General features: G+C 40.0%; 1 protein-coding gene across 2 annotated transcripts in view; it reads left to right on the top strand.

Annotated features, from left to right (window-relative positions):
• Positions 1-19,421, top strand: part of ORC4 (origin recognition complex subunit 4) — a 76,130-nt gene that overhangs the window by 21,536 nt on the left and 35,173 nt on the right. The window contains exons 1-4 of one of the 2 annotated variants that reach the window (XM_054722949.1): positions 13,118-13,266; positions 14,670-14,743; positions 17,940-18,016; positions 19,315-19,405. In XM_054722949.1, the coding sequence (XP_054578924.1) occupies positions 14,687-14,743; positions 17,940-18,016; positions 19,315-19,405 (225 nt within the window). In that variant the 5' untranslated portion in view covers positions 13,118-13,266; positions 14,670-14,686. Of the gene's footprint in view, positions 1-13,117; positions 13,267-14,669; positions 14,744-17,939; positions 18,017-19,314; positions 19,406-19,421 lie in introns of those variants that run through there. The other variant, XM_008138706.3, reaches the window with a different exon arrangement.

The raw sequence follows: 19,421 nt of genomic DNA, 5'->3' as shown, positions 1-19,421 counted from the left end.
ACAAAGCTGTTCTTTTATTTCTTTTTAAATAAAGACCAGTCTTATAATCAGTTGCAGATGTTTTCAGAGGCCCCTCAAGATTTGCTTACCATGTCCCAAATCATGGCTGTGATTCCCAGTTGCCTCCAGTCCTGGTGGATCTGGATGGTGTGGTTTGCAAAGGAGAAGGTGGCAAGAGGCTTATGGAATTTCGGCAACCCCATTCCCCCGGTCTCCTCATAGGGCACCAGGGCCATTCCCACTGTGCCAGCTCTGCTCCCTTTAACCTGTTGGGCAAAAGAATCCTGCGTGCTCTGGCCAGAAAATGCATTCTTTCTTAGGTGGCCCGAATGCTTTTTTTAAGGTCGTTTTATGGATTCAAAAGAATAAACAGAGATGTGGAAAGCTTTTGTCAAAATCCTTTTACATGGTTCTTTCAGTCTCATGGGAAATGAGATGTGGCTCTGAATTCATCCCAAAGTGTGTCTTTGGGCAAAAGCACCCAGAACGGCACAACTCCTACAGAATGCCCCACACACTTTGCTGTCAGGACTCGGGGGGCTTGAGGGTGAGTGAGGCGGCAGTGCCAGCACAGGACCTGGGAGAAGGTAGCGCTTTCTACACTGCCCAGGCCACGTGGACTACAGCAGTACCCGCCCAGGTGGGCAGGGTGTTTCTGCTGTTTTGTTTTGGTCTGCCCTCCACCCCGTCAGCCACGGACCTGTGCCTGCACTGAGACTGAATGGTTTGATGGCCCTACTTTTTGGTGGACAGTGGATGTACTCCCAGAGACTGGCAGTTAGACTCTGGTGGCTTCTGAGTCCCTTGCGGGGAGAGCCCGGCCCTAGGTCAAGAACAGACTCAGGCGTCCTCGGCCAGGAGGCCTCCTTGGGCTAGGGGCCGCCACAGTTTGAAGGCTGGCCATGACCCCAATCCTGGCAGGGGTCTCCTCTGGGGTGCTGGCAGGCCTGGGCTAGGGCTGCGGGCGGTTTGGAGGCCGGTCACGCCCCCGATCTTGGTGGGGGTCTCCTCTGGGGTGCTGGCAGGCCTGGGCTAATGGCCACCCTGGTTTAGAGACCGGTCAAGCCCCCGATCCTGGCGGGGGTCTCCTCTGGGGCGCTGGCAGGCCTGGGCTCTGGCGCCACAAAGGGAGAGGTTCCTGAACCTGCTTCCCACACACCTAGGCTAGGATACATCTTGTAGGAGGCGGCTTCAATGCCGGGGGTCGGTGACCAGATCCTCCGGAGCCTCGCTTTCTGGACTGCAGTCCCACGTCTCCCAGTGCCCCAGCCTCGGATGCGCCCCCGCAATTGCCCCCACCACCAGCCACCTCAGCGCAGGCCACAGCAGCTGAAGCTAGCCTCTTGGAAGCCAGGCCACCACACCCACCACCCCTAGTAGCTCTCTGCTGCTCGCTCTCTGTGTCCTGTCCACTGGGGTGGGGGAGTGCTCCCAGCCCAGAGGCCCTCCCTCCCTCGGCAGCCTGGCTTGGGAAGCTGGCCTCATGCAGCATCCCCACTCGGCCACTATGGGTGCAACGCGGACCCCACGGAGGCCAAACTGGAGAACGCGGACCGGAGCTCTGCATCCAGCTGCTGCAGATGCCCTCATTGGTCAACTACCTCCCGATCCTTCCACGGGCCCCATTGATCCCTCTCAGCACCAGCCATTTAGGCCAGGGTGGCGATCGCCCAGGGACCCCCACGGAGCGCTGGGCTCGGCCCGGACACGACCCCCGGGTGGCGATGGCCCCTGGGACCCCCGCGGAGCGCCGGGCTCGGCCCGGACACGCCCGCGGAGCGCCGGGCTCGGCCCGGACACGCCCCCCCCGGGTGGCGATCGCCCCTGGGACCCCCGCGGAGCGCCAGGCGCGGCCCGGACACGACCTCGGAGCGCCCCCCCGGGTGGCCATCGCCCCCGGGACCCCCGCGGAGCACCCGGCTCGGCCCGGACACACACCCCCGGGTGGCCATCGCCCTGCGGACCCCGGGAACTAACAGGATTGCGGGCAGCCATCTTGGTCTTCCCACCGGCCGGATAGGCCACCCGGAGTCCCGCCCCCAGCCTCTGGCAGGCCCAATCATGGGCATAGCGGAGGTGCGGTCAATTTGCATGTTTCTCTATTATAAGGTAGGATTGTCTTTCAACATTTCGTATTTTTACCCTGTAGGTTTTATTCTGCCTGGAGGCCTGATGAATTCTTCCTTTAGGTTTATAATGAAACAACTGAATTATGATTGTTTGAGTTTGCTTCTCAACTTATTTGATGTTTCGTGAGAATTTCTGCGCTTTTGACAGTGGGATTAAAATTGGAAGCTTTGCAGAACTCTTCTAGAATTTTCTAGCCTTTTATTTTTTTGTGGTGTTAACGTTTGACTTTTTCTTTAATTTTACTATGACATTTTTTTCAGTAATTATTTTGGCAAAGTATACATTACAAAATTTATCATACACATAACATAAAATTTACAATTTTAAATGTACAGGTCAGTGATATGGAATAGATACATTCCATACTATTGTGCTGTCATCATCACCATTCATCTCTAGAACACTGTTCATCTTTTAAAATTAAAACTCTAAAAATAATTTTTCATGCTACCCTGCCTGTCAACCCCTAGCTACCAAGATTCTGCTTTTTGTCTAGATTTTTGACTATTCTATTTCATGTAAGTGGAATTATACAGTATTTGTCTCTTAGTGATTGGTTTAATTCATTTTGCACATTGTTTTTAAGCTCCAACTCTGTCGCGGCATATGTCAGAATTGCCTCCTTTTTTAGATTGAATACTTCATTGTATATAGCCTATATAATAAAAAGCCTAATATGCAAATTGACCGAATAGGGGAATGACCAGTTGCTATGATGCACACTGACCACCAGGGGGCAGATGCTCAGTGCAGAAGCTGCCCCCTGGTGGTCAGTGCGCTCCCATGGGGTAGTGCCACTCAGCCAGAAGCCGAGTTCACGGCTGGCGAGCGTAGCAGCGGTGGCGGGAGCCTCTCCCACCTCCACTCCAGGTGGGCGGTAAGGAGAGAGGGGTCCTGGACTGTGAGAGCCCTGGACTGCAAGAGGGATGTCTGACTGCTGGCTTAGACCTGATCCCTGGAGGCATTGGGCCTAAGCTGGCAGGCAAACATCCCCTGAGGGGTCCCGGACTACGAGAGGGCACAGGCTGAGCTGAGGGACTCTCCCCTCCCACCCCCACCCCCCCAGTGCATGAAACTCATGCACTGGGCCTCTGGTATACTATATTTTGATTGTCCATTCATATCTCACCGTACACTTGGGCTGCTTCCACATTTTATCAATTATGAATATTGCTACTGTAAGCATGAATGTACAGATATATCTTTGAGATTCTGATTTTAATTTGTTGCCATGTATACCCAGAAGTGTATTGACTGGATTGTATGGTAATTCCGTTTTTAATTCTTTGAGGAACTGCCATACTGTTTTCCATAGTTGCTTTAATATTTTATATTCTCAACAACAGTGTACAAGGGTTGCAATATTTCCATATCAACTCCAACACTTTTTTGTTTTGTTCTGTTTTGTTTTAATAGTAGCCATCCTAATAAATATGGAAAGATATCATTTTACTCTTGGTTTGAGTTTCTCCAGTTATTAATTGGTGATATTGAATATCTTTTCATGTGTTTATTTGTACATCTTCTTTGGAGAAATGTCTTCAAATGCTTTGCACATTTTTTGAATTGGGTTGTTTGCTTTTGTGTTGTTAAGTTTTAGAAGTTCTACTACTATATATATGATGGATTTAATCACTCATCAGATTAGTGATTTGTAAATATATTCTCTCTTTCTGTGGGTTACCTTTATACTTTATTAATAGTGTTTTTAATGCACAAATTTTAACATTTTTATGAAGTTTGCCTTTTTTGTTTTTTTTGTTTGTGTCTTTGGTATCATAGCCAGGAAATTATTGCATCTCCAAAATCACATTTTTGTTTCCTTTAGGTTTTCTATTTCTTTAATGACATATCCTTTTTGTTCATGTATAATTTTAAATTAATTAATTATTTATTTTTGGTTTTTGAGCATCTTTAAAACAGTTGTTTTAATATTTGTTTAGTAGATCTGCCATCTGGTCTTTTTAAAAGGCAGCCTCAGTTCATTTATATTTTTCCTTTGAATGGGCTCAACATTTGTTTCTTTGTATATCTTGTTATACATAACTTAATATTACCAAAGAACTTATATAAAATAATAATATTCAAAGTTAGGGTTAATCTTGTCATAATATGGATGTGTGCTATTGCTAGTCAGTCAACTAAGCTAAATTTGGTCAATAGATCAGATTTCAAAAAAAAAGTAATCTGACTTAAGGGACTATCTTAGGAGTCTAGAGATAATGGTTTTCCTTCCATGGTTTAGTGTTCTGTTACTCTGAAAGACAGTGTTAGATCCAGCCTAAAATGAAGACAATAAGTTGGCTGAGCATACTGAGTAGATTTTTGTTTTAGCATTCCTAGGTTGGGAAAACGCTTGACATTTGGCTGGATGTGAGCTTTTTTTGTGTGTGTGGGAATAGTCATCCTACTTTAGTTAACATGTTTTTAAAACTCTAAAATTTCAAATGTAGTTATAGTAGGTAGTAGTCAATGAATATATTTCAGTATTAACTTTTTAATATTCTTTCGATTATAGAGGTGTAAATCCTAGGGATCTTAGTATTCTGGGAAATGCAGATAGGCTATTCTGAGAAGAAGGCATATTTTTATAATTCCTGTTATTTTTGTTTTTTTCAATGCAGGTATAGATTTTACATGTTCAGTACCTTTCTGATTTATAATATAGAAGTGCTCTGGAATTGGTGTAGTGAGAATCTTCTACACCGTATATATGTATCCACCTTTATTTATGTGCCTTAACTGAGTAGAATGATATAAGACAGTAGAAAATTCAAAGCTACATTGCCACTCATTTATTTGAGCCAATGACATAGAGCAGTGGTTCCTAGATCTGGTGATACAGTAGAGTCAATGAGGGAACATTCTCTAGATTCCCAGATTTATGACTGAGACCCAGAAATCACCTTTTAAGGGAGTTTTTCTAGGTGATTTATACTGATATTTGGGAAACTGATATAGAGTAAAGCAGATATTTAATTTATTATTTGTGTATATTTCTTTTTTTTTTTTTTTAATATATTTTTATTGATTTTTTACAGAGAGGAAGGAAGAGGGATAGATAGCTAGAAACATTGATGAGAGAGAAACATCGATCAGCTGCCTCCTGCACACCCCCTGCTGGGGATGTGCCCGCAACCAAGGTACATGCCCTTGACCGGAATCGAACCTGGGACCCTTCAGTCCACAGGCCGACGCTCTATCCACTGAGCCAAACCGGCTTCGGCTATATTTCTAATCATATTTTAATGTTACCCTTTGTCCAAATTTCATTAGTACTAGCATATTTTCTTTTGTCTTTTAAAAATAAAAAGTCTAATAATTTGTGAGTTTGTACTCTTGTTTTATGTAGAAGAATGCTTTCATTGGACATACCACATTAAAGGTACCTTGCTAGATGCACTGAGATATAAGGAATTACAAATAGTGAAATCCCATCATAGATGAATTGCCTATAAATTAACTACCCTACAATTTGACTCTACTATGCTACATGGACCCTAAAAATGTTGCAGTGTAATTAGAGAGATGAGAAGTATTATTAGAATTCAGAAAAATTTTATAGTTGCCTATAGCTTTGTTTTTTTCTGTATTGACAGCTTTTGGATGGAAATAAAATATTTGGGTACCATAGCTAGGAAGCCTTTAAGTTTAGTGCTTTAGATCTGGACATTTAAGAACATCTAGAAGAAAGACCATTAATGAAAAACAAATTAACTTAATTGTATATGTTTGTGAATATTCAGTGAATGGTGTCCTTTACTTGGCTTTTATATGAATGAATATAATGGCTTGGAGAGTTGTATGCGTATATATTTATACATGGGTAAAATTCCATTGTTTATTTTTAGTTATGTGCTTAAGAGTTTTTAATGTCTTCAAATTTAAAGTAAAAAAAACAAAAACAAAAAAAAACACAAAAAAACTAGTCACTGCCATATTTGTATTCCAAAATGTGGTTTAGTGGTACATATAGAGAAAGGGTCATATGATTCAGTCAACTTTAATTCTCACATCTATATATATAAAAGCCTAAGCGACCGTTAAGACTGGACAACTGGATGACTGGCTGGTAGCTATGATGCACACTGACCTCCAGGGGCAGATGCTCAATGCAGGAGCTGCCTCCTGGTGGTCAGTGTGCTACCACAGCCAACCTCCCCCTGCCGTCCTCCCCACCCCCCCATGGCTGGCCAACCTCCCACAGTCCCTCCCCCTGGCCGGCCCCAATTGGCCCCAATCGGCCCCGATCAGGACTGGGCAAGACGGCCCCGATCGGCCAGGAGGACCCCACCTGTGCATGAATCCATGCACTGGGCCTCTGGTAAGTACATAAAATAAATAAAGGCAGGTAATTTAGTAGGTTAAATAGTTATTAACCAAGACCAGCAAATGGAAAAAAGTAAATAGTAAGTTTTTCTGTTGTTGTTTTCCTTCTTTACTACTCTTAACAGAGTATCTGTGGTAATTTACCTGGATTTTCAGAGCAGTCATCTCATTCAGAATAGTGAAGCACCTAGCCTTAAGTGAAATAAGCCAGGCAGAGAAAGATAAATATCACAAGATCTCACTCATTTGTGGAATATAATGAACAACATAAACTGATGAACAAAAATAGATCCAGAGACAGAGAAATATCAATCAGAACGTCAAACCTCAGGGAAGGTAGGGGATGGTTGGGGTAAGGAGGAGAGATGAACCAAAGGACTTATATGCATGCATATAAGCCTCATCAGTGGACACAGACAACAGGGGGTTGGGGGCATGAATGAGAGGTGGGGGGTAACGAGGGAATAAGGACACATATGTAATATCTTAATCAATAAAGAAATTTAAAAAAAAAAGTATCTTCCTTGTGTGGATCTTAGCAACAATTTTCTCCATTCTTGTTTTCACTATAGCAGGAGCATCAAGGAATTTATCAGAAATGTAAATACTTAAGCTCTACTCTAGACCTGTTAAGTCAGAAACTCTCGGGATGGCCCCAACTATTATGATCACTTCCAAGTGTTGAATGGCTTCTTTGCATTAGTGATTTGATGTCTTTGGGGTTCATGTAACTCTATACAGATTTGATCTACCCATAATTTCTTTTTATTAGTAGTATTTAAAATTATTTTATACTAGAGGCCCGGTCCACGAATCATGCGTGGGGGAGGGAGTCCCTCAGCCCAGCCTGCACCCTCTCCAATCTGGGACCCCTCAAGAGATGTCCAACTGCCAGTAGGATCGGGCCTAAACGGGCAGTCGGACACCCCTCTCACAATCCAGGACTGCTGGCTCCCAACTGCTCGCCTACCTGCCTTCCTGATTGCCCCTAACCGCTTCTGCCTGCCAGCCTGATCATCCCCTAACCACTCCCCTGCCAGCCTGATTGATGCCTAACTGCTTCCTTGCCAGCCTGTTTGTCCCTAACTGCCCTCCCCTGCAGGCCTGGTCACCCCTAACTGGTCTCCCCTGCAGGCCTGGTCCACCCAAACTGCTCTCTCCTGCAGGCCTGGGTCCCTCCCAAGTGCCCTTCCCTGCAGGCCCGGTCGCCCCCAACTTCCCTTCTCTGCCGACCTGGTTACCCCTAACTGCCCTCCCCTGCAGGCTTGATCGCCCCCAACTGCCCTCCCTTGCAGGCCTGGTCCCTCCCAACTGCCCTCCCCTGCTGGCCATCTTGTGGCAGCCATCTTGTGTGTTGGAGTGATGGTCAATTTGCATGTTATTCTTTTATTAGATAGGATTGAGGAAAACTCAGTAAATGTATACCATTGTAGTCCACTCTCACAGCTTTGAGTAGGAGTAGTATATTTTAGTTCAAGTTGCACTTGGTACTTTAACACACCATCAAAGAAGTGTTGTCCAAGAAATTGTTTAGAACAGGAATCTGATTCTGTGCTTTGCTGCTGGCACCGCCACCCCCACTTCTCTTGGTTCTTCTCTTCGATGTAATATGGTAATTTATAAACAGTAGTCTGTATCACTGTGCTTGGCATTTGACACATGGCATATCAAGTAAACCATTTAATTTAATCTACACAATGGATTACATAATATTTTTTGTTTCAAATTTTATAGAGGCAAAAATGGGGGTTTAAGAAAGTTTAAATAGTGTTTGAATAGTGTTCCCAAGTATTTCTATTTTTCATTACTTGTGACTTTCTAAGGAAAATTTAAAAATACTAGAAAAATTCTGGTGTCTTCATCTTAACTTTCTTTGCCTTTTCTTTTTCTGGCTTAATTTTAAAAATGTACAAAACGTTGAACCCAATTTTTTTATACATTTGATCATAAATTTAACCCTTTGCACTCGCTTGCTTTTTTCTCGATTCCTTTATTCTACTCGGAATTTAATTTTTTAAATACCCCAGATTTTACAAAGTGTGGCAGTAGAATAAAAAACTGGAGTTTCTTTTCATACAAACTTATTTATTTGGATTTTTTTATATTTCAAATTATTGATACATTCAAAGAGTATAAAAAGAGCTGCTACCGATGCTAACTGTGTCGAGTCACACTCGACATCCGAGTGCAAAAGGTTAAAATGTGTTGCCAGATTTTTCAGACATGCTAAAACTGGCATCAACAATAGCAACTTTGAAACAAGTAGGGAGAGTAATCCAAATCACTGAAAATTTATAAGCTAAGAAATGGAGGATTATTGGAGTATCCTATATAATAAAAGGCTAATACGCAAATCGACCGAATGGTGGAACGACCAGTCACTATGACATGCACTGACCACTAGGGGGCAGACGCTCCCACAGGGGGAGCACCACTCAGCCAGAAACCCTGAGCCGGGCTCACAGCTGGCAAGCGCAGCGGTGGTGGCAGGAACCTCTCCCACCTCTGCGGCAACGCTAAGGATGTCCGACTGCCAGATGTCCGATGGAGAGCCGGCCTAAGTCGTCAGTCAGACATCCCCCGGGGGCTCCCAGACTGCAAGAGGGCGCAGGCCAGACTGAGGGACCCCTCCATCTTGTTCACGAATTTCATTCTAGTTCATGTATAAATAAGTAAAAGTACAGATTTTGACTAGTAATTTTAATCATTAGAACTATTTCTCTTAGTCCTCCAAGTTCTTAATTGAAGCCAGTATAAATAAAATATAAAATATGCTAACTTAATTCTAGAAAGGAGATTATATTCATTAATCTTTTAAAAATGTTAATAATGAGCTATTGTGAGTAATGGCCCACCTGTCCAAATTTTAAATGACAGACTTGTAAACAGAAGTATGGCAAAAATGAGACTTTTAATACACTCCTGAGAGCTGGCATCCGTTGGCGTGCTTGCGCACGTGCGCGCTCACATACACACACATAGCAGAGAACATAGCCTATTTATTTAGTCCCTCCTCCAGTTCCTCATTGGCTGAGTACTATGAGGTCACCTGTTCCCTCATATGTCACCTAGGTCTTGCTGTCTCCCATTGGGCCATTAAAAAAAAAATTGGCTGAGACTTTCTAGCTACCTTCATCTTCCCTGTCTAGCTGAGGCCAATGCCTGGGGGTGTTTTCCACCATAATGCTGCCCCACATGCACAGTTCTTTGTTCCTACATCCTCTTTCCTCCTCCCTATATTCTGCTTGCCTTCGGGAAATTCAGCAAATTCCATCAGAAGGTGACCAAGCTGGAGATGGATCACAGAGGTCCATTTCTTACATTATCAATCTTGTATTATAAACAGACATAATCAGGAATTACCAGATGTGTAGCTAATAAGGTCTGCAACTTGATTTAAAAAATATTCATAAAAAATTTTGCGTACTTTATCTTTTGTTAATCTTGTGACTTCTCAAATAAATTTCTTAAATTATATTTTAACCATTTTGAAATTCTGTTGCTGTGACACTACCAAGATAATATATTGCATTTATTTTACTTGAATTAGAAAATAAATTACTCTGTTTCTGTAATTTATTGTTCTTTTATGCTTGACAGTTTTTTTTTAGAGTGATGGTATATAGTTATTTGAAAATTTAAAATTTACTAAGCAGTTGATTTAAGCTAACCTGTCTTTTTATGGCAGCTTAGTTTACCTCTGGACATCCTCCACTGCCAAGCACTTATTCATTTATCAAATATTGTTTTGAAGACCAACTCTCTGCTAACATTTACTAGTTGATTTGGATACATTATAACATAGTTTCTAAGCCCTTTTTTGAGTGTGGCTCTTCCACAAAATACCATGGCCTGGGCGAGTCTATTTTGAAGAAGTGGCATTAGAAGAAGTTTAAGTTTAAAAAATTTGGCTCTCAAAAGAAATTTCAATCATTGTACTGTTGATATTTGGCTCTGTTGACTAATGAGTTTGCCAACCACTGGTCTATTGGAACAAACAGACAAGTAAACACAGAGTTAGTTGCATTAACCTGTGCTAATTAAGTTGTGTGAAAGAAAGAGGAAGATTGCATATATCATGAAAGCACTTTAGGAACACTAAACCCTTACACATTTGCCAGAGTTGGGGTGTCACAGAAAGTATTCCCAAGAAAATAAAGTCTCAGTTTAAGAACTGATTTTGGAGTGAGAAAGGGTAAAGAGAATGGTTGATTTTCCAGGCACAGTATTAAGAGAAGGAGCTAGTTCAATAAGCTGAGAAAGTAGTCATTCCTTTTAAACGATGTTAGGGAATTTGGAATTTAGAATTTGGGGGGTCGGGAAAGGGTTTTTGTGAGAAAGCTAGAGGCCCGATGCACGAAGATTCCTGAAAGAATGGGCCTTCCTTCCCCTGGCTGCCGGCACCGCCTTCACTCCGGCTGGAGCCGCCTTTCCACTCCGGCCCGGAGCCACCTTTCCGCCTTCCCATGCTGCCCAGAGGCCCAGAGCGGCCGGGGGTGGTGTGGAATGCCTGCATCATTGCCATGGCGATGACTCAGGCATCCCACCCCACCCCTGGCCTCTCAGCGCCTGCATATGCAAATTTACCCGCCATGTTTGTTGGGTTAATTTGCATACTCACTCCTGATTGGCTGGTGGGGGTCAAAGGTACGGTCTATTTGCACTTTACTCTTTTATTAGTGTAGATGTTATCATAAATGGGGGTAAGACTTGGAGACCAGTAAAGAAGCTGGACAAGAAATAATGGTGATCTGAAAGTGGGATAGAGACAACTAGTAACAGAAGTGGTTTGAGTTGAAATTTTTGAGACAATAGCATAGACTGATTGTTACTTGAAAGGCTGAGATTGATTATTAGGTTTAATCACTCTAGCAAAACAATTTAGAGAGAAGGACCTACTGGAAACTGATAATACAGCAATTATAGAAGCTAAAGCAGTAATATCAGGGTGAATCATTCCTTAAACTTACCCATTTCACTGCTCCTTGAAATAGTATGAATAAGTAGTAGTAGCTTCTACCAAAATTTTAGTCACTTAGGTTTATATTTGATACCAAAATGAGAACTCACTTAGTCCTGCATAGACATTCATCTACTCTTACACTTTATATCTAGTTCTACTATTTTAGAATAGTAAGTAAAATTATAGTATAGAAAGCACAATAGGAAGTAGAAGGAGTCCCAAGATCCAATGGTATAATTTGAGGAAAAAATTCAACCAAACTTACTCTAAGCATCTATTTGCAGATAATAAAGATTTGGTTGGACCACTAATCACTATTTTGATCATTACGTAGTTTTTAAAAGCCATAATATTAGAATTCTCTTTTTAACTTTTTTATTTTGAAATCATTATAGACTCACAGAAGTACATGGAGTCCAGTAAATCCTTCATCCAGCTTCTTTTAAGGGTGACTTATATAACTGTAGTGTAATATTTTAAAGCAGGAAATTTACATTGGTATACCACTGGTAATAAACTAAAGACCTTATTCAACTTTTAGCAGTTTTCACCTGCACTCACTTTTGTGTCTGTGTCTCTGTGCTATGATCCCATGTATAGATTTGTGTGACTACTACCACAATAAAGATACAGAACTGTCCCATTATAAGAAAATCCCTCATGTCATACCCACCCCTCAACCTTGTCCCTGTCTCATAGCTGCCATAATTCTGTTCTTCATTTCTAAATGTTTTGTTATTTTAAGAATGTGATTTAAATGGAATCACACAAAATGTAATTGGCTTTTTTTTTCCTTTGTAAGCATAATGCTCTTGAGAGCCATCCAAGTTACTGCACATATCAATATTTATTGCTTTTTTTTTTTCCTCACCTATTTCCCCTGTATGTATGGATATTTCAGAGTTTCTGTAACCCCACACAAGGCCACTCTATCAACACAGGGAAGCAGCCAAAATGTGGAGACAAAGAAACATCTCACAAATGAAAGAAATGGAGGAAAGTAAACTACTGGATATAGAGTTCAAAACCACAGTTATAAGGTTACTCAAGAATCTTCTAGAAACCTCCCAGGAACTTAGTGAGACCTTCAAGGATCTTAATGAGAATGCCAAAAAAAATGGAAAAGGACCAGTCAGAAATTAAGCATACACTGTCTGAAATAAAACATAATATACAGAAATTCAACAGTAGACCAGAGGATCCCAAGAATCAAGTCAAAGATTTGAAATACGAGGAAGCAAAAAACACCCAACCAGAAAAGCAAAAAGAAAAAAGAATCCAAAAATATGAAGATAGTGTAAGGAGCCTCTGGGACAACTTCAAATGTACCAACATTCAAATTTTGGGGGTTCCAGAAGAAGAGAGAGAGCAAGATATTAAAAATCTACTAGAAGAAATAATGACAGAAAACTTCCCCTACCTGGTGAAAGAAATAGACTTACAAGTCCAGGAAGTGCACAGAACCCCAAACAAGAGGAATCCAAAGAGGACCACACCAAGACACATCATAATTAAAATGCCAAGAGCAAAAGACAAAGAGAGAACCTTAAAAGCAGCAAGAGAAAAACAGTTAGTTACATACAAGGGAGTACCCATATGACTGTCAGCTGATTTCTCAACAGAAACTATGCAGGCCAAAAGGGAGTGGCAAGAAATATTCAAAGTGATGAGTAGCAAGAACCTACAACCAAGATTACTCTACCCAGCAAAGCTATCATTTAGAATTGAAGGTCAGATAAAGAGCTTCACAGACAAGAAAAAGCTAAAGGAGTTCAGCACCACCAAACCTGGATTATATGAAATGCTGAAAGGTATTCTTTAAGAAGAGGAAGAAGAAGAAAAAGGTAAAAATAAAAATTATGAACAAATACATATCTATTAACAAGTGAATCTAAAAATCGAGTGAATAAAAAATATGAACAGAATAAACTGGTGAATGTAATGGAATCAGAGGCATAGAAAGGGAGTGGACTGACAATTCTCGGGGAGAAGGGGGCATGAGGGTTACAGGAAGAAATTGGACAAAAATCTTACACCTATGGATGAGGACAGTGGTGGGGGGTAAGGGTATGGAGTGGGGGGGGGGAGGAATGGGGGGAAAAAGGAATATCTGTAATAATCTGAACAATAAAAATTTATTTTAAAAAATAAAAAACCAACCAAATTAAAAAAAAAAAAGAGTGCATGTGTTTCTTTCATGGATGATCCCCAAAAGAAGAAAAATGCATGCTTTTAATAATGCCTTACCTGACATATTTGATGCAAGGGGGCAGATTAAACACCTACCCTGCAATCTCAGACATTTTACTTAACTTTTCTGAGCAATGTATTCGTAACCCATAAAAAGGGGGGTAGGGCGTATGTTTTTTAATTCCAAAAATACTGTGAAATAGCTAATATAGCTCTAAAAAATGAGGCATATTACCAAAGCTTTCTCCCGCTTTTTAAGTAATTAGTCCTTATCATTTAAGGGACAGTTGTTCCAGGATTTGAACCCAGTCTTCTGTAATTTCAGATGTCAACTTGTAGACCCTTTTCAAAGAACCAGAGTGAGGATATTATTTCATGTTGCTAATCTTAAAGGATTATTGTAGTAATAGTTATTTTATAGAGTTATTTTGAGGGTTAAATGAGTTAATACATGCAAAGCACTTGTAACAATTCCTGTTATATGCTAGTAAGTAAACACTACTTAAGCTATTATTACCTGACTAGTGAAGTACTCCTATAGGAAATCAGTGCTAAGGAAGTGGTATCTTTCAGCCTAGGTGTTTATCAATGAGTATGTTGCCCTCAAAGAGAATTTTATGTTATTTTTCAATAGTACATATATATTTTTCATTTCAGTTATCATTGCCAAAATGCTAAAAAGCTTGGAATTTTTAAATACCTTCAATTTGGGGACTCTGACAGTTAAATAGACAATTTTATTTAATATAGTTTGATTATGGATAAAGAGAAATAGAGGCATTTATGGATGTGTACAGGAGAGGCATTTTATTTATCTATTCTCTAATGACTAAGACTGATCAAGAAAGCAAAGGCTTTGGGAAGGATGATTCTGTGGGATGGATGTGAGGAGAAACCACAATAGGTTCGGCTGAGGATTTAAAGTTTTAGAAATTTGATCATTTTTTCATGTTTTAAAATATGCGTTTAATTTGATTCTATAATGGTAAATTCTTAAATACTTTAAGCCAATAGTCTTTATTATATTCATGCTAAAATGTTTTGTTTTGTTTTTAAGGATTTCAATTTGTTGAAATGAGCAGTCGTAAATCAAAGAGTAACAATTTAATACATACAGAGTACCTTTCACAGGTTAGTATATATTTACATTAATTTCAAATTCTAGTTACCTTGCAAAGGTCCTCAGAGAAATAGTTATCTTCTTAATTTGAATTCTTCCCTTAGCACTTATGAAGGATAACTCTTTCCATTCTAAGGGGCAGAATGTCATATGCTTCTACTTAATTTCATCCATTTTAAGTCTTTGGGTAGTTGGGATTCTAACTTTACATGTCTTCCTAAGTGTGATTCTGATTTCAATTTAGTTTAACATTATCTTCCCAGTTTTGTACTTCCTTGGCTAAATGTATTCCTGTGGTTTTTTTCATTTCTTTTGAAGTTGTTATAAATGAAGTTGTTTTATTTTTATTTGTTCATTGCTAATATATCTAAATGTAATTGATTTTTATATATTAATCTTATATCCTGCAACCTTGCTGAACTCATTTATTAGTTCTAATAGTTTATTAGTTTATTCCCTAAGATTTTCTATATATTAGGTCATGTCATCTACAAATAGAAATAGTTTTACTCCTTCCTTTTCAAACTGGATGACTTTCATTCCTTTTTCTTATCTAATTGCTCTGGCTAAACCTTCAGTGCAATATTGAATAAAGGTGGCAAGAGCAGACAATCTTGTTTTGTTTTTGATATTGGGGAAATGCATTCAGCCTTTAACTGTGGAACATTATATTAGCTGTAGGTTTTTGTAGATGCCCTTTATCACATCAAGGAAGTTCACTTATATTCCTAGAGTATCATGAACATTTAAGATAGTTGCATACTGTATTTCAAATACTAAGTATATAGCTATACATATCTCTATTAAGGAATCTAGGAGGGAATGGGCATGGTATTTCTACCCTGGCATTTCTTTTTATCTGGCTTGATCATCAGAACTACATTATTTTTAAATTAAAACTAAATGGTATTGGCATCCCTTTATAAAACCTTGTTCTTATTTTTGAAGGAAAATGTTTAATTCTGTTAAAAATTTTTTAACAAGTATAATTTACATCTTTTCATAAAGGGCACAAGTTCATGTACAGCTTCATTAATTTCTTTAAATCCTCACCCGAGGGCATATTTTTCATTGATTTGAGAGAGAGAGACAGACAGAGAGACATCAGTGTGAAAGAGAAACTTTGATCGGGTGCACCTCTCCCCTCCAAACATGTTCCAACCAGGAACTGAACCTGCCACACCAACCAGGGCCAGCTTCATTAATTTCTGTACATACATACAATTATGTGACCTCTACCTAAAATCACTTTGGGATTTTTAAATCTCCGACTACTTACTACAGCTTCACTTCACTTTACCCCTGTAATATTTTATATTTAGTTGTCTCCTCTCTAATAGACTAATGAAGGAAGAAAAGGACTGAGGTTTGTCTTTTAATTTCTAGTGATATTATCTAGGTAGAGGAATAAACATTATGATTTGTTGATCCTCCATATATGCTCATTTAAATGTTTTACAGGTATTAGCTATTACCGGTCCAATACCTATGTTGTATTTGAGATAGCTGCCTTATTTAATCTGAAAAACAGGCTTGTCATAAAAGTGTTAGTGTCTCCATTTTATAGATTTTTTTTTAACCTTTTGCACTCGGATGTTGAGTGTGACTCAACACGGTTAGCATTAGAATAAAGGAATCGAGAAAAAAGCAAGCGAGTGCAGAGTTAAAAGTAAGATTTAGAAAGGACTAACTGTAAAATGCTTTTCTGGCACCAATTTTCTTATTCTTTTCACTTCCTCTATAATGAAAAGTATGGATTATTTTATCCCCAGTGAATAATTTGCTTTGTTTATACTCTGGTGCATGTAAAGAGAACTCATGTATCTCTTTGATACATGAAGGATCAGTCCCACACTCTCTATTTGGAAAGAATTAATAATCTTGGAGGCTTCTTGTTTCTGTTGATGGAGCCAAATCTGAAGCCTCCTAAAGTTTGTGTCCCTGGGGTACCTCTGCATCAGCAGTAGATGCTGAAAAGAAATGTCTTTAATGGCCCATCTTTTCCTTTTTGCTTTCCATTTTAAATATATTTGTATTGATTTCAAAGAGGAAGGGACAGAGAGATAGAAACATTAATGATTATAGAGAATCATTGATCGGCTGCCTCATGCACCCCCCCCCACACACACACACACACACACACACGCACGCACACTGGGGACTGAGCCTGCAACCCAGGCATGTGCCCTTGACCAGAATCAAACCCAGGACCCTTCAGTCTGCAGGCTGACACTCTATCCACTGAGCCAAGCCAGCTAGGGCAATAGCCTATCTTTTTAAAGAATGTGCTAGATTTTATGACATTTTTTACAACTAAGTCTGTGCCCTTTATTCTATGAAGACCTCAAAATTTAGCTCTTTACAAGAAAATTTTCTTAGTTTATTTCAATGATTTTTTTATTTTATAGCCTACATGAATGTGATTTCTTCCGTATAATTGAGCATTTTCTTTTTTCTTATATGCTGTTAATACTTTTATGCAGGTTGTTCTTGAATGTGTCATTTCTGCACAGTATATTTGCAAATTTTTAATTTTTTTTTTTTAAGTCATGGGTCATGCTCTTTTAGTAATCTTGTGCTCTGCATCTAATAAGTACTAAATAACTACAGGGACTTCTAAACTTTTTTAATTCTCTCAGAATCCTGACCTTTATGGCAGGTACAGATTGGTAGGGCTTGAGCTAAGGCAATTTAAATGTGTTGGTCTCTAGAGATTGAGGAGTGGTACATGAGCATTATGAGATTAGGTGACATTATTAGATTATCGCCTCTCAGTTTTTTTGCTGACATGTTATTCTCAATGAAGTATACATTCATTCACATGTATTAAAACAGCCCTCAAATTCTGATGTAGCTAAATCAAGTAATTCTCTCTCTCTTGTTGAAACCTTCACAACTAAATTCTCATCTTTTCTATGGGATTTAAGATAAAAAGAACTGGGGACCCTTACCCCTCCCGACGTGGGAGTCTGTACTTGTTCTTCAATAAATCTCCACCTTTTCTATTAAAAAAAAAAAAAAAAACAAGATAAAAAGAACTGCTGAATTTATAACTCATGAAAATGGTGCCAGAGATCTTGAAGAAAAGTTATTTAGGGAGGGTTGAATTGACTCATTAATACCTAATTTTGACTCCTATAAATGTATATTCTCATTCATTTTGATTGCATGTATAGTATTTTTTAATACTTACTTTATTTTCATCAGGTACAAAGAATTTTACGTGAAAGATTTTGTTATCAGAGTTCACATACTAACCTGTTTGGAGTGCAAGTACAATATAAGTAAGTTTGGCTATTCCCTTGTATGTTACGAGTATACTTACAGATGCACTGTAGGTTTTGCAGATATTACCATATACAAATTTTATCTTAAACCTACCAGACCTGAGGCCCTGAACCTAACTGTCCCCTATACCGGGGCTCCTGAGCATTAAAGAGAAAAAATCAACATGATATAGAAAAATGTTAGTTACATGCAAACAAGTGGTTAGAATAAGATGGAACTTGGAGACATTGTAGAAAATAGGTCTAGGCAAAGTACCGAAAATTAGGAGTCACCAGAGATTCGGAAATTACCGAAAAATCGGTACAGCGGTCTGGTAGGGTTAAGCATTGCTAATAAACAAAACCTTTTGCTTTGGGTATAGAAACATTAAGTATCATGAAGCAAGAGAGATATAAGTATTCCATAATAAGAAAGCATTTTAACTTTTAGTCTTATGTTGTTTTTGTTATCTGGTATTGTAGAGATAACTCTGAGCTTCTTATACCTAAGACTTGGCAGCCAGTTGTAGAGTGAAAGGGCCTAAGAGCAGTCACTGTTGTCTCTTACCCCATCCTATATAATAAAGAGGTAATATGCAAATTGACCATCACTCTAACACACAAGATGGCCACCCCCATGTGGTCAACGATGGCCACCACAAGATGGCCAGCAGGGAAGGGCAGTTGTGGGCAATCAGGCCAGTAGGGGAGGGCAGTTGGGGGAAACCAGGTCGGCAGGAGAGAGCAGTTAGGGGTGACCAGGCTGGCAGGGGCAGGCAGTAAGGGGCAATCGGCCCGGCAGGGGAAGGCAGTTAGGGGCGACCAGGCTGGCAAGGGAGGGAAGTTAGGGGTGACCGGGCCAGCAGGGGAGGAGAGTTAGGGGCAATCAGGCCGGGAGGGGATCAGTTAGGCGTCGATCAGGCAGGCAGGTGAGTGGTTGGGAGCCAGCAGTCCTGGTGGGATCGGGCCTAAACTGGCAGTCAGACATCTATCAAGGGTTCCCAGATTGGAGAGTGTGCAGACTGGGCTGAGGGACACCCCTCCCCGCATGCACGAATTTCTTGCACCGGGCCTCTAGTACTAGCATAAAGACCAAGATATTTCAGACTTACTTGATTTCTTCTTGTGATTTCCAGAGAATCAGTATTAGCCAACAATCTGTTTCTGTGTAGGACTATTTAGAGTATAAGTCAAGTGCCCAGAGAGAAAGAAAAAAGGAATACCCATTTTCTATGCATATTCAAATTTAGCTTTAAAAAATAATACCTAAAAATTATTCCAGCTTTTTAAATTTGGGCCTGTTTATGTAATTTCAGACACTTAATTGAGCTGCTAAAAAGAACTGCTATCCATGGAGAAAGTAACTCCGTTCTCATTATTGGACCCCGAGGATCAGGAAAGACCATGGTAAAGCTATTTATTT

The sequence above is a fragment of the Eptesicus fuscus genome, chromosome 11 (assembly GCF_027574615.1).
Source record: "Eptesicus fuscus isolate TK198812 chromosome 11, DD_ASM_mEF_20220401, whole genome shotgun sequence".
Taxonomy (NCBI): domain Eukaryota; kingdom Metazoa; phylum Chordata; class Mammalia; order Chiroptera; family Vespertilionidae; genus Eptesicus; species Eptesicus fuscus.
Note: the sequence above shows the minus strand (reverse complement) of the source record. Positions and strands in the feature narration are given on the sequence as shown.